This window comes from Lagopus leucura, unplaced genomic scaffold (assembly GCF_019238085.1).
Source record: "Lagopus leucura isolate 7727_CA_CO unplaced genomic scaffold, USGS_WTPT01 Super-Scaffold_100039, whole genome shotgun sequence".
Taxonomy (NCBI): domain Eukaryota; kingdom Metazoa; phylum Chordata; class Aves; order Galliformes; family Phasianidae; genus Lagopus; species Lagopus leucura.
In genome coordinates, this window is record NW_024962288.1 from 1271273 (window position 1) to 1286437 (window position 15165).

Sequence of the window (15165 nt, forward strand, 5' to 3'; positions counted from 1 at the left end):
AACGGAGTGCTGTAGGACCGAAGGACAATTCAGGTTGAAGGGGACCTCAGGAGTCTCACGTACCACACAGGGCCTGCTGAGAGCATCATGGGCTGCTCAGGGCTTTGTCTCATTGGATCTCGAGCATCCCTAGTGCAGGAAAGCTGTGAACAACGCCAGGGCTTTTCAGGCAGCCCTTTGAGGCCACTGCTGTTCCACCAAGCAAGCAGGTGGGGAAGCACAGAACTGAGGAACCAGACAAGAAACGACAGTCCCAGGGGAACGTCACGGCGCAGTCATCCCCACACATGCAAAGGTCCCTTCTGGTTGTTTTTTTTTTAAACTCCCCTTTGAAATTTCAAATTCCAGTTTGTGGACAAAGTCCTGCCTATCTGAGAATATAGATCTCCAGCCACTGACCAAACTCCAAGCAGTCCCGAGGGCTGCGTTTCCCCTTGCCCACGCGTGTCTCTGCTCTGCCAGGATCACACCACCACTTTTGCAGCAGAGCAGAGCACTCCAATGTGCTGAACGTGGATTTTGTGCCTTTCAGCCCTCACTTCAGCAGCTTCCTTCCTGAAGGCGGAATGGGGACGGCCATCTGTAGCGACCAGGTAGGAGCCTTATCACCTGCAATCCATTTGGGCAGCCATAGAAAACAAGAAGGTGAAACAAGGGCTTCCATTGTGCTTATACCAGCAATTTTAGCTCATCATTGAAATTAGAGAAGGGAAAGGTAGGCAGCTTCAGAAGGAGGGCGCTCTTGGAGGCAGAACCTCTCCATATGGTTAACTGATAACTCCGGTTTGCCTCTTCCCTCTCATCTTTTCCGATTCTCCTGATTAAGCTCAACTTATTCTCATGCTAATCATTTCTTGACCTGTTTATTCTGCATTAAAAAATTAACAGAGAGCAGTTTACTGCATGACTTGTTCACACAGAAGTGACACAGGTTAGCAGGCAGGCTGTAACCCTGCACAGCACTTTTGGATCCAGCACCCATGCGCACACCTCGGGGATGAGAGTTTGTTCCTGTTTTTAAAGAACAGCTTTTTCTAAAGTCAATACGAATCCCCCTCCCTTCATGCCTTAGGTATATTTGCTCTGTGGCTATTTCCAAATGGGAAAGATAAAGCCAAGGGCTCGTGTTTTGTCAGACTTTCTGTAAACAGGGCTACTTAGGCCACACTGCCAAACCCCTTTGCTTTCTGCCTCGGAGCGCTGTGACTCGCGGAGCAGTGTTGGTGTGTTCACAAGCAGCTCCACGGAGCATGCAGGGGGCTGCAGCACTTTATCTCCCTGCTCTACAGCACATGACTCGTGGTGCTTTATTTTCCCCATCGCTGAAGCTGCAGTGGCTGTGGCTGGGACAGATGCTGGGTGAAGATCAGCACTGCACTGACAGAGTTGGATGGAGATGAGCTTAGGACATTCCTCACCAGTGCCAACATTGGAAGCGCCCAAACTGACCAGAATAACCCAGGCCATAAAATCACCAGGGGCAGGGGATTGCAACTTGATGATCCCTGAGGTCCCTTCCAACCCAAGCTATTCTATGATTCTATGGTCATCTCACAGAGAATTGAGGCAACGTTTGGACATGTGTAACAAACACCTCAAAGGAGGTAGATGGCTCCACTCAAATCCTCTCCCAGAGCAATATGTGCTTCAGCTGAAGCTGGGATGGATGTTGGAGCTGGAGGCCATTAATGAAGCTGAAATAAATAGCTGCTATGAACATGGGGACAGACAGAGCATTTCAGCATACACTGCTTCAGCGGTAACACTGTGCTACTTTCATCCCAGGAGCAGAAAAGGGTTTATTGTGCTGACTAACAAAGGTCTGAACTTGAGGAAGTAATAGTTGTTGCTCCTTCGAGCTGTTGTTCTGCAAGAACAGTAGAAACAAAGAAAGTTTGAGCTGCTCTCAGGATGGCAGCTGCTCTCAGAAACATCGGAGCATTTGCCCAGCTGGTTTGTATTTGCAATCGCTCTGGCTGCATTGCAGCCCTTAAGAACAGTATTGGCATGCTGGGAGCCACAAGTGTGTGCTCTGAAAATCTGTCTGCTGTGTTTTTATGCAAAATCACACCATGAGAACAAGCAAGTAAGAGGGACTATTGCATTCATTCCGTCCCATCCCACTGCAGACTGCAGCTCAGCCCAAGTCACAGCTTTCACCTCTGGTCCCTGCTGTCCCACCTGAAGCCCTGTCAGCTGGGAGCACTGCACTGAATCCCAAACACAACCGAATGGAAACCCAGAAGCTTTCCCAGGAGGCTGCTGCCCATCTGGGAGGAAGTCAAGAGAAGCTCCAGAATGGAGCTGCTCTGTGGTGTTTCGGATTTGCTGTGTGTCAGCAGGTGCTCAGCTCAATCTGGCAGTTTCAGCCCCAGTCTGTAGGGGAACAGAAGGCGTGGAGAAGAAACAGTGGTGCTGGAGAGCAAGCTTGCTGCTAGGTTTCCTGCAGGGCTCTGTGCTCTGCAGGGAGCAGCGGGCAGCCATGGCCCTCTGTTTCATTGACTTGATACCTGATGTTCTTTATACACGTGTAACGGCTTGGCGTCATTCCAGCTGGTGGAGAAATAGAGTGAGGAGAACAGCCAAAATCAACAAAGGTTACACAGCAAGTTTTACCTTTCTTTTCTCTTCTGTTTTTTGGAATTTTTTTATCTTTTAGCGAAGGTGAATTTCATCAGCACCTGCTGGTGACCTCCAGGCACTGCTGGGGCTCACAGGATCGGCCCTTTTTAGCTCATGGAATTAGGGCAAGCAGCTGCAGAGCTGCTCTGGGACTGACCCGAGAGCTGCAGGCAGCAGCAGGGCAGTGCAGGGGAGCTCTGACCCCGCGTCCTCAGAGGACAGGCATCCCAGCTCAGAGTTCCTCAGGGTGAGAAGCATCGTGCTGAACCCAGTGGACCTGAGTGCTCGAGCCGCCCTCCTTCTAGGGGAACATGTGAGGAAAGGGCCACATGTGTGTGAAGGGAGGCAGTGCTGGAAGGACAAGGGCTGCCAGAGGTGGGAGCTGGTCGGATCCTAGAAAAGGTATAGGTGGTGGAGAGTTAAAATTTGAGAGCTTCTAGTTTCTGGAGTCAAAAGAAAATGGCTTTTCTCTCTACAGGAGTGTGACTGAATAACCTGGGCTGTCCCTGATGTCCTCAATCTTCTGACAGAACAACGGCCAGAGGAGCAAACAGGAGGAACCACCACCAGGAGCTCACTGGTGGCACCTGCAGCCCATGGACACCACGGCAGACACCTCTGCAGCACTCCTGCTTACTGCCACGGAAATGAAAGGCTGCAGCAGCACGCAAGGTGTGGCCGTGTCTGAATGCTCTGCGTGCAAGTTGTGCACTCCCTGGGCAGCCCAGGGGAGGGGACCACTCATCTCAACAGTCCCCAAAGCCACTCTGCCAGGACACTGCAGCACCCACTGCTAACGAGCAGCATGACAAACTGCTAATTCCGCTTTAAGTTTTTGACCTATGTCTCCAAGAGAGAATAATAATGTTATTATTTGTCCCTTAGCACTACTGCATGGCTCAGTGCCATTGGCCTCTTCAGCCATAAAGAAATTAAAATATAGTATGACCATAAACGACATCATTTGAGGAAACGAACCATTTCTAGTAAACGTATCATGGATGCCAAAGCCATAAGCTTTTCTAAATCAATCACCAGCTGATGCAGGGTACAGGTATGTGCTGGGAGCAGCTCCCACCGCGTGCCTCCCCCGGCACGGGGAGCCCATCTCGTGGCTCAGAACATGCAGCTGTTATGAGCACAAACCCTGCTTCAAGAATTGCCCAAATAACAGCACCCCAGAATAAGTTGCAGGCAGCCTCTCCCCCCACTCCTCAGCACCGATGTCCCCCTGGATGGGGGGGAGCACAAGGCCAGCGTGCGAGTGGGTACCTGGTGTTGCCCGGAATGGGTGACATCTGCTGCCATTCATCTTCCACCGCTCTGCTCCATGGGCAGAGCTAGAGAGTCTCAGCCTTGCGCAGGGCCGTGCAGCTGGAGACCCCCCGGCGGGCTGCGGGGAGAGAGCCATGCCCAAGTGGGAGCTGGTGTGGGATCAGCTAATCCCTTAATGCTGGTCACAATGAGATTTGATGGGGAGCAGGAGTTTGTGCCGCAGAGCTGCAGGTTTTAAAGTGTTCTGGCCGCTGCCCGGAGGGGAATTATAAGGTGGCTCTGGGTCTGTGCCCCGTTCCCGGTGCCCACAGCAGTGCTCGGGGCTCCCCGGGCCACCTTGCAGAGCTGCCCTTGCCTGGGCTCTGGCCTGCTGCAGCGTCTCTGCGTGCAGGGCTGCCTGATCCTGCGTGCAGCTTTGGAGGCTGGATTGAAAATGTGCCTGAGCGCGTTTAACAGCAGGAGCGGGTCTGGCCTTGTGGGAGAGGCTGGGAGCTTTCACTTTAAAATGTTTCTATATAAATACCCATAACCCGATATCCTTGAGAAACAACCTCTGTGTCAGCTCCCAGCCACACGGGCACGGCGTTACGCAGGCCGGCAGGTGGGCGCTGCTCGTGGGGTGCCCCATCTCTGGGCAGCCTTCAGCTTTGTGCTTGTAGGGCATTGAATCCTAAGATTCAAACTACCCCTGGTGTCAGCACTGCAGGAGCTCTGCTGCCCTGTGCTGCCCCAGTCCTCTCCTAAAGAACTGGGACTTGGAAAGCTCTGGGGGCTGATGTTTGGTGAGAAGCTCTGCAGATTGGTTCCCCTTGATGGGAACAAGGGACTGCGTGTCCCAGACAACCTGAACTTTCAGCGAGCGAGATCCCTGCTCGTGCCTTGTGCCATGGCTGAGCCCACCAGGAAAGAAGGAATTTTCCTACTGCCAAAAGACATAAAACCTAATCTCTAGCCCCTCTCAGTGCCATCTCGAAGGTACAAGTCCAAGATGGCAAAAAATCCTTACTAGATTGTCCCTGTCCCACCTCTGTGAGTCTCTGCTCCCATCCAGGGTTGCCTGGGGCTCATCTTAGTTCATTGGGATCACACACAGCTGCTGGGAGCTGCCAGAAGGCTCCTGGTGAGTTGTGGATCAGGAGTGACACTTTGCTTCGAAAGAAGGCCTGTCTGGAGATGGGAGGAAGATTCAGTTTGACTTTGAGATTTCAGGAGGGCAGTTGGTAGGAGATGCGGGACCGGGAGGAGTGGCCAAAGCCCCTCCAGGGGAGCAGTGAGGTTGGAGATTTGGGTAAATGTATTTTCAGAAAGAGCAGTGATGCAGCACCACAGCTGCCCAGGAAGTTGCGGGAGTCACCGTCCCTGGAGGTGTTCAGGAACCATGAAGATGTGGCACTGATGGACCTGGGTTAGAGGGCACGGTGGCCTGGGTTGGGGTTGGTCTTGGGGATCTTCATGATCTTTTCTAACCTCTACGATTCTATGACCCCAGCCCAGCAGATACCCTGCCCCACAGTGACAGACATGGGCCCGGAGCAGCCACAGACGCTGCCTGGAGGCAGGGCTGGGGCTGAACTGCCCGTAACCCCGTGACACCTCCCTTCACCCATCGGTTTCCACGCCTGGAACAGGGACACACCCTGTACACAGTGGTTTCTCCCAGCCGGTGGCAGACGCCGACACAAACCTGCGGCAGCACCCACCTCAGCTTCCACCAGGATGTCCTTGTGTGGCAAAGCCTCAACCCCTGAGCACCGCTGGGACACGCGTTCTGCCACAGGGCATGAGGCTCTGCGTGCAGCAGAATTCCAAGCATCCCATCAGAGCGAAAGGGAACGAGATGGCCGAGCGTGGCAATGGAGCTGAGCCCCGCAGGCTCCGTTATGGCGCTGGGCCATAAATGCTGCTGTGTGTGTGTCAGCAAACATGTTGAGTGGGCTCGACTATTGATTCTGACCACATAAAAAGAGCGTCGTGCCACTTGTTCAGGTTTGCGCAGGTTTTACAGCTCTTGTTCTGAGAAGTGCCCATGTATTTGGTTTTGCTCCTTCCTTCAGGGCTATCTGTTGACATTGGCTCTCTTAAGCAGAACGTTGAGCCATGCCAGGAAGCTGAGTGTACAGCTCTCCCCACGTTTCCCACTTTCCCAGGGGTTATCACCTATAAAATCTCGCACACACCCATGCTGGGACAGCTTTGCTGTTCAGAGCCAGGTGAAAGGTACCCACTTGTCCTGTGCTGGGGGGGTTTGGGTGCCTGTGCCCAGTGCTGGGCGCCAAGCCACACAGCCTACAGGTGAGTTTTGGGGTATATATGTGGTCAAAGCTGTGAGGAAGGTGCTGGGAGAGCTGCTTCCTGGCCAGCTGGGATGGGATGAGCAAGGTGAGGGGAGAGACCTCACAGGGTTGTGATGACAGCTGATATGAAAAACGGCTTGGATGTCTGGAGGAAGTGTTGGAGCTCCCAGACAACTGTCGTGAAGATGTCCTATGCGTGGTGACCTGAGCTTTCACACATTCCTCACCTCTGCTCCTCATCCCACTGGAGATGCCAGCACTGGCTGTGCCCATGCTGGGGGCTCTGAGGGTCCATGGCAATGGTCCCCACCCACCCTGCTACTGGGGCTCCTGGCCCCACAGGCTGCAGCTGGAGTCCCTCTAGTGGCTGCAGCATTTGGGATGGGAACTCAGGTCACGGCTTTTTGGAGGTTCCACTCAGCTGGTGCCTCTCCATAGACACAGCTCTGCAGGAAGCTGCTTCTTGTGAAGCGCTGGGGCATCTTCTCGAGCACATCATTATTATTTTCAGGCTTACTTATCCTGAGGGGATTTCCTGGGTGATTTCTGTTGATGCTCAGGCTGGAGTTGGACATGAGCCATTCCTGGCAGTGATTGCTCCTGGCTGAGCTCAGGAGCCCCGGAGGGAATGTGGTGCCTCTACCCGATACCGGTGAGCTGAGTCATCAGATTTGGGTTCACAATACAGCCACTGCCTTGAAATTTGCCTTCTATGAAAATCCTGCTACATTTGTTATTTCCACAAATATTTCTGCCAGGAAACTTGTTTGCTTGAATATTTGAGGAAAGCAAACAGAGAAGGAGCCCAAAAAGTTGTCGATGGTTTTTTTTTGCAGCATTTTGCTGTGTTCTAACCCTGACACTTCCAGACTCTCACTGTGCTCCACAAACCCTCTCTGCCCTATGAACTACCCCAGCACTTCTGGCCCTGCTCCTGCTGCAAATAACACTGCACAGTAGTGCTTCTGTTCTCTTTGCCTCATAGAAAATACTGTCATGTTCTCAAGCAAAGCTGAGGACAAGGTGTGCTGCTGCCCTGGAGCAGAGGAAGTGGCACTTCTCCGTGTGCTGGGAGCGTCCCCAGCTCTGCTGTACCCAGAGAAACCTCCACCAGGCTCCAGCAAACAGCCCTCCAGATCCAACCAGCGCAGCTAATTGATCATTCCTTTTGCTTCCATCCAGTGCTTGCTGCGAGATCCTGCTCAGCTGCTTCTGGTCCCTGTAAATGCCCCCCCAGCACTGACATTATGGCCACCACAAGCCAAAAGCAGTCCCAGCACCCAGCAGACCCTGCAGCCCTCATGCAACGGACAAGGAATAAACAGAGGTATTAAGAAGTAGCTGACATGAGTTCAAGGGGAACAACGCTCAGTTTGAGTTGTATCTAATGGAAGCTTATGAAAAATGAAATCCTTTTTGCAGTGAAAAGTAGTTACTTCACAGGGAAAAGCAAAAATATTCAGAAATTCTGCCTGCTTTTCTGTTCTTCAGCAGAAATTATTCACCACATCTGACCGAAATGCCTGAGCAGCTCTGACGTCTCGCATTTTTCAGCTGGTTTCCAAAGCTGCTTTGCTGAGCTCGCCCCAGTTATGCGCTGCTGCCTGCTGAAACTACCAGGGCAGGGCATCCCTGGTGCTGCCAGCTGCTCCCAAAGTACGTTGGAGCGGTGCTGGCCATGCTGGGGTTCAGGGCAATTGCCCTGGTTGCTGCAGTCTCATCAGGAGGAGGATAAAAGCAGAGAGAAGAGTAGCTGCACACTGAGCACACCCACACTCCTCTCTCTGTCCTGCAGCCCCTGGCGGGTGCTAGTGAGGATGCTGAACATGCCCCAGCCCCGCCAGCCCTTCCTCCACCTCTATTTGGATAACTTTTTCACCCGTTTAGTTTATGAGGACTCCCCTCCTTCTGCCAACAGTCTGAGTCTCCTCTTGCTGCAGCCTGGGAGGCCTGTCTTTCTCTTTTATAACTATTTTTCTACCTCCCCCTCGCGAGGCCCCAGCTCGGCAGCCCGGCCCCAGGACAGACGTGTGAGCTGTGCCTGCATGGAGCACGCCTTTGTTTGTGCACAGGGGGACAGGGGTGCAGGTGGGATGTGCAGCCATCCTCCCCAAGCTGCCCTGCAGCGCCCGGCTCACCCCATGGCCATCCCTCAGTCCGGTCCCCAGCACAATTCACACTGGCAGTGTGTACCTGCCCACGCTTGAGATCACCAACGTACCAGGGCTGGCAAACAGCTGCTCACCCAGAGCCAGAAGCAAACGGATGTCACAACTTAATTGTAAGTGTTGTAATCCAACAGCTTGTTCAGCTTTTTGAGGATCAGCAGCCTGCAGGGGCCATCTCTCCCTGCAGAAACGTGATGGCTCTGTTCTGCAGGGCAGATGACAATCTGGTTTGGGGACACTCAGACCTGCCACCTCACACTGTGCTGTCACATCCCACGGCTGTGACATCCATGTTCTTTGTGCCTCCCCTTCAGTTGAAATGAGCATCAGCATCCCATTCCACTGTGACCCCAGGGTCAGAGCCCCTTCCTCTCCCATGGGCACCCAGTCTTTGTTTCTCTCACTCACAGCCTTCATTGCATGTCTCCTCACACACTGCCATAGCAGCACCAGCTGGACATATCATCACCAGCTGCACCAACCAGACAGAAAGCTGAGCATTTTTCTGAGCCTGCTTCTATGTGAGAACTCCCAGCCTGCCGCTGGCTCCTGTAGGATGACAGCAGCCCCAGAGCTCCAGTGTGCCAAGGATTTACAAAGAAATGAGCAACATGGCAAAAATGAGTAAAGCAAAGAGCTTCACAGCTGTTACATTTCTCTTGTTCTTTGCAGCTCTCCATACCACTATCAGCCCAGTTCAACCTAGGGATGCTATTGCATATCCTATGCAATTCCATTGAGACGGGTCATGGACCACTGAACTGCTGATGAGCAACGTGCCACCGTGGAGCTGTGTGTCAAGATGGCAGCATTCTGAACCAAAAAACAAAGCAGTATGGAATGTCCTGAATGAAACACTCCTCCCCTCTCCCCCAAAGCAGGGATACCCCCAGTCTTCCCTTTGAAGATGCAGAGAGTGAGGCTAAGCATTCTCAGGCCTGGAACCAGAGGCACCAGCACCCAAAACTTGGCCATGAGCAACTGGAGTGGCCTGGAGAACTGCAAGGCCTTCTGAGCTTCTGCTGCAGTGCATCAGGCAGCTGGAGCAGAGGCTGGTGGGGCTGTGTGCTTGGGAAGGGCATGGGACAAGGGAGAAGAGGAGCAGAATGCCAAATTAGACCAAGGAGAGGCAAGGTGGTGTGATGGAGAGGTATAGAGATGTGATGGAAAGCTGCAGGGATGTGGTAGAGAGCCACAAGGAAGTGCTAAGAGAGCCACACAGATGTGATAAGAGAACACTGGAGATGTGACAGAGAGCACTGTAACTATGAGACCTCATGTGCTGGGCCCTTGCTCTGCACCCTGGGGCTTGGGATCCCCAGGTCACACAGGTCTGTACCAGTCCTGGCCCCTAAGCTCCCAGAGAAGCCACAGCACAGGTGCTTTTGAATGCAGTGGGTAACAGCAGGGTGATGACAACCTTGGCAGGGGGTTCTTTCTCCTGGTGTCCACGTGCATTTGTTGGCAGTTGGCATCCAGCCCAGCAATTGAGAGCAGCAGCCTGGGGCTGCCCTGGCACCTGGGGCAGAGCGTGCTGCCTGGTGCCTTGCACCACAGAGCCTCGAGGCTGCCATTTGCTCAGGCACTAAAATCCCCTCTGGGAGCCGTCCTCAGCATCACCCCATCCCATCCCCTTGCACCGGCCAGTAGCACTGGTGGGCACCGTCCCTGCTCCCACAGCCAGGGCACACCGCAGAACACACAGCCTTTGCTTCCAGGCTGGCTTTGTGACCTGGGGCAGCACATCAACTGCTTGCAGATTGCATGACTTGTGCCAGAACCCACTCCCTATCCAAGGCAAGCAGTCCCTCTGCAAGCAAGTCAGTCTTGCTCCGCTCCCTCCAGCACCTTCCTTCTTCTTCAAGCCCAGCAGAGTGGAAGAAAAAATATATATATACCTCTATCTATACATACAAACAAGAAAAAAGGACCCTTTTTCTGCCTCCGTCTCAGACTTTGCACGTGGCGGAGCAGTGGGTGGTGGGGCAGTGGCGCCGGGTGCCGCCGTCCCCTGGCAGCCCCGCTCCCCGTGAGCAGCCGGGCGGCAGCGCGGGCGGTGGGATCGCTGTACTCACCATATGGAGCCTCCATCTTAGCGCTTAGCTGGGTGCTTACATTGACCATGTCTCGCCGGGTACCGCTATGGGGACTCGGGGCAAAAAGCAGAGGAAGTGTAAAAAAAAAAAAAAAAAAAAAAAAAGTAAAATAAATAAATGAAAATGTATTTCTAAGGAAGTAGGTGAAGGCAGGAGAGAGTGCGGAGAGGCAGGGCGAGAAAACCTGCCTCTCTTGTTATCTTATTGATTCGCTTAATCAGGGCTAATGTGGGTGGAGATGTTAAATAGTAACCAAGCTCTTATGGAAACCAATCTGCAAGGTGCTGTCGCTGTAGCTATAGTAACTGCTGCCAAGCTAGAAACTCAAACATGGCTTTTACTGTACTCTTTCGGGGCTCCTGCTTCCAGCCGCTGCCAAGGCTGGGGCAGCAGAGGCTGAGGTTTGCTGCGGGGAGGACGGGATGAGCTGTGGCACTGCCGAGCCTGGACACAGAGAGGTTTGTGGTCACTGAATGCGATGGAGAAGAAAGGCAGGCAAGGATGAAACCACGTGGCCCCAGGCTGGGGATGAGCTGAGCTGGTCTGGTGCGTGCTGGGGAACAGCCCAGGCAAGACACAGGGCTTGTCCTCTCCGTGCAAAACCAGGGGGTCACTTAGGGATGGGGAGCAGTGGGATGCAGGGTCGTACTCAGAGCACAAGGCTGGCGTGGGACATTTGCAGCTCCCTCCCCATCTCCACTCCCTGAACTCTTCCCCCTGCACTCTCTGTTTCTGATGGTGTTTTTGCATGATCTGTTTGTGCTCAGGGAGCAGCGGCGCAAGCTGGCTGCATTTGTGGGGTTTGTGGGGGGACCTGCAATGGCCTGCGGTGACCCATGGATATCTGTGTTCCCTGCTGGACAGCACAACCAGGAGGATGCCTGATGACCTCCTGCTCACCAGGTATGTAGATGCAGACCCCAAATTAGGGCAGAGCCCTGCAGAGAGGTTTGAGGGGCTTCCATGGGGGAGCACGCTGCTTGTTGTCTTTCCTCCTGAGATGCACATTTCAGGAGCAGGGCTGTCTGAGCTCACCAGCACACCCATCCTGAGCTGTCCCTGCCAGTCTGGAGACATTGCCCTGCCGCCTAGCAGCCCAGGCTGTGTCTAAGCCCCATTGTTTCCTCTATACCAGACTAAAACCCTTCACAGCAGTGTGGGAAAGACAAGTCTGGAAGAAATCCAAGCCACTGGCAGATGGGGGTAAGTGGTGGCACCTTGGGTCTCCCTTCCTGCCCCATGTCTTGCCAGCCTCAGCACTGTGGATAGGGCACAGTTCTGAGCCATAACCCTCCGGCATTTTAGCAGCAGCGTCCCTGCAGTGCCCAGTGTCCCAGCATTGCTGGCTTCTCCCACACGATGGAGCAAAGTGCTCAGCATCTCACATGCTTGCAGCCCTGCTGAGGGCTCCTGCACGCTTCTGCTCTTTGGGGCTACCCCAAAACACAGTACATGGCTCCATGTCACAAGGGCTTAGCAAGGAAGGACAGACATGACCATTTGGGTCTCCAGACTGCTTTATTGGGTGGGGGGCAGATCTGGGGGGCCACGTGCAGGGGTGGCACACTGGGTTCCAGTCACTTGTCCCAAAGGGACAGTTTGGTCACTGCATGGCTCCCACCCAGCCCTGCGCAGCAGGGCCTCACCAGCCCTGTGTGCCCCCAGCACCCCCAGTGCCCCCCAGGTGTGAAGCAGCTGCAGATGGTAGCGGTCCCAGGGGGTGTCCAAAAAGAACCCCCAGAGTGGCAGCACTGGAGCCAAAGCAGGCTCTGTGTCCTGCCTAAAGGCTAAAGCAGCACAGGGAGGGCTGGGCTGGGGAGGACAAAAGCATCGTGGTGCCATAAATAATCCTGCTGCCCCTGTCCCCATGGGGTGCAGCAGGGAGTGGAGCAGTGCCGCCGTCCTAAAACCAGCTCACTTGGTTGGATTTGAGTCCTGTGAAGCACATGTTGTTAGAGCAGACCCCCCCGTAGGTGGGTGGGCAGGCAGAGCACGGCCTCCCTATCTTGTACGGCGCTTCCCCGATCCAGTTGCCCCTGGGAAGAGAGGAGAGGAGAATGAGCATCACCCCTCGCACAGCACCAGGCACGGCCGGCTGCCCGCGCCCACTTACTTGATGGCGTAGTTGCAGACGAGCAGGACGGCGCGGCGCCACGTGCTGCCCCAAACATGCATGTTGCTGCAGGCCTGCAGGGCGCAGCCCAGCCTGTTGGAGGAGGCCCACACCATCTGTGTGCGACACAGCACCGTCAGCCCCGCTGGGTATGGGAGGCAAATTCAACCAGGCCCAAACCACCCAGGTGTGGTGCCATGCCCACCCCAGTGCTGCTCAAACACACGCTTTTCGATGTCCCTTTTCTGTGCCTGCAGCGTGCTGTGATGCACTGCCTGAGTTAAAGGAGCAGGTCATGTCTCCAGTTCACCGAGTTGCATCCCCAGAGCTGTCCCTGAAGCACTGCCAGCCTGGACACAGGGAGGTGAAACCCCTCCCGAGGAGACCCGAAGGAGAAAGGCCCCTCCTAAAGCCGCTGGAAGCTGAGTTTCTCCCTACAAACATGCATTTTGCACATTCGTGGCCCAGACAGCCCCGGGCACAGCTGTGCTCCAGACACTCGGGCAAACACCAGAGGGGTCGGCCTGAGGCAGGGGGGCAGCGGGAGGCTTCCAGCTCTGGCTGGAGGTGCTGTGGGATGAAGGGGGGCATTCATGGGGCCAGGCAGTGCTAAAAAGCCACTCTGTGATGCAGGAGATGATTCATGGCCAGCCAAGGCGGGAAGGGGCTGTTTGTTTTTTTTCTCTTCACAGCCTCTGAGGTGTTAGTGGGATAATGAGGAGAAACAGAGGGAAAAATGCTCTTGGACCAGTGTGCCGGGATCGATCCAAAGGAAAGCAAGATCCCAGCCCTGAGTGTGTGCAGGGAGCAGAGCTGCAGCCCCAAGTGCCATGAGGTCCCCGGGGTGCGTTTGCCCTGGGGAATCCCATCCTCTTCCACAGGACTGCAGTGCGGATGCCCACCCACTCTAATCAGGGACTCAGACCCCCTGCTTAGCGGGGAGCTAGGGCTCTCACCTGAGTGTAGTGGCTGCAGACAGAGCCGCTGCACTTGGAGGGACAGCGGGGGTTGCACTCGCGGGGATGCGGGAAGGAGTAGTGCTGCTGCTCGTGGTGCCACGACCTCACCATGTCCACCACGGAGCGGTACCTGCCATGGGAAGGCTGTGGTGTCACCAGGCATCCCATTGCATGAACACTGTGCCCGAGTCTAAAAGCTGAACTTGGGGGGACCCGGCTCCCCTCTCTTACCTGCCCGAGTGGATGGAGAGGTTCTGCCCCACATATTTCATCAGCTGGGGGGGGCCGTGCTCCCACACGCACCGTGCAGCCCATGCCTCTGCCGCCCTGGCCAGCCGCTCATCCCACACCTGGCAGGGGAAAGGGGAAGGGTGGGGGAGGTTTGGCCTTCTGGGGGGAGGCAAGAGGAGAAATCCGCTCCTTGTGTTCAGAGGGACACCAAGGAGCCGCTCCTGTTCTGCTGCTGGGACAGCTGCTTCCTTCATGCATTATTTAAAGCTTCCTCACCCATCCTGAAATACGTGGGGAATGAGCCTCAGCCATGCCCGGGAGAGTTATTTGGCAGGCAGGCATTTAGGATGCTCTGGGTGTCTGGCACAGAGCTTGCAGGCAGGAATGCCTCTCTGTGGCTGCTGGTTGTTATTTTTGTTTTGCTTTGTTTTTAATGAGATGCTACAAGGAAAGATTCACAGGGATGTGTCCTGCTCATATCTCTCAAAAGGTCTGGATGTTAAGCTGTGGGCAGCAAATCCTTAAGGCACAGAAGGGTTTTGCCCCAGCAGCACAGTGAGGAGATGAAGGAGGGCAAGCTGATGGTGGAGGTGTCCCTTTCTGGAACAGGATGCTGGTGACCCTGTCACTGGAGTGTATGTGTCCCTGGACCAGCAGCTGTGCCAGCTCTGTAGGCCTGGGGCACCTGAAGCACATCCTGGAGGCATGGAAGCTCCAGGAGAACTCAGGAACTCCTGGCCCCTCACGGCCCATACTAGAGGAAGGGTGGGCACGCTGGGGTGCTTCAGGCTGCTAGGAGCTGATCCAGACCCACCCACGTGCCCGAGGGCACTGCAATGATGCCAGCAGCTCTGCTCTCTGCTGCAGGGCCTCCCAGGACACCTGCAGACACGAGTGAGGCCAGTAGCTCCCTGCACTGCTGGGACAGTGGAAAAAGCCCACTTATAAACCTGGGGCAGGGAGATAAGGGACCCACATCTGCCCCAGCTTTAACATGGCATGCAGCGGTCACATCCAGTGTCCACTGCCACCTCTCCCCTGGGGAAAGCTCTGGGCATGCAGTGCTCTGCCCCACACCTGTGATGCATAATGTCTCCAGGACAGGCACTGAGCCTCAGCACAATGGCACAGGCGATGCACACTCACCATGTACTCCATGTTGGCAGCGGGGGGGGACACCTGTGCCCGCACCTGGTTGTGGTAGTCCAGGATGGCATTCATGTCACGGGGGGACAGGTACCGGCGGCGGCGGCTCCGGGGCATCCCTGCACCTGGAGCTGGACCCGTCCTTGTGCTGCTAGGAGGGGACAGGAGCTCGGTAGCATTGGGCAGCACCAAGGAGCTGGACTCATGGGCCAGCCAGCACAGCATGCTGGTGAAGCAGAGGTGCAAGTGCAGCAGTGGCAT

At 54.9% G+C, this 15165-nt stretch overlaps 1 protein-coding gene and 1 long non-coding RNA gene across 2 annotated transcripts; one reads left to right on the forward strand and one right to left on the reverse strand.

Moving 5' to 3' along the window:
- The first annotated feature begins 229 nt into the window (after positions 1 to 229).
- On the forward strand, positions 230 to 3580 carry LOC122186748. Its single transcript, XR_006181181.1, has 2 exons — positions 230 to 593; positions 3101 to 3580. It is a non-coding gene; the product is annotated as an uncharacterized LOC122186748 (long non-coding RNA).
- Positions 3581 to 12358: 8778 nt separating this feature from the next.
- R3HDML (R3H domain containing like) lies at positions 12359 to 15165 on the reverse strand. Its single transcript, XM_042883724.1, has 5 exons — positions 14905 to 15165; positions 13759 to 13877; positions 13525 to 13657; positions 12569 to 12684; positions 12359 to 12491 (listed from the first exon to the last, which is right to left on the reverse strand). The coding sequence occupies exons 1-5, from the start codon at positions 15163 to 15165 to the stop codon at positions 12359 to 12361; spliced, it is 762 nt and encodes a 253-aa protein (XP_042739658.1).

Excerpts from the sequence above, each read along its gene's own strand:
- R3HDML (XM_042883724.1), bottom strand. The coding sequence starts at position 15,165 with ATGCCACTGCTGCACTTGCACCTCTGCTTCACCAGCATGCTGTGCTGG. Across the intron at positions 13,658-13,758 it reads CTCTCCATCCACTCGGGCAG|GTACCGCTCCGTGGTGGACA; the intron begins GTAAGAGAGGGG and ends TTCCCATGGCAG. Across the intron at positions 12,492-12,568 it reads GTCTGCAACTACGCCATCAA|GGGCAACTGGATCGGGGAAG; the intron begins GTAAGTGGGCGC and ends CTCTCTTCCCAG.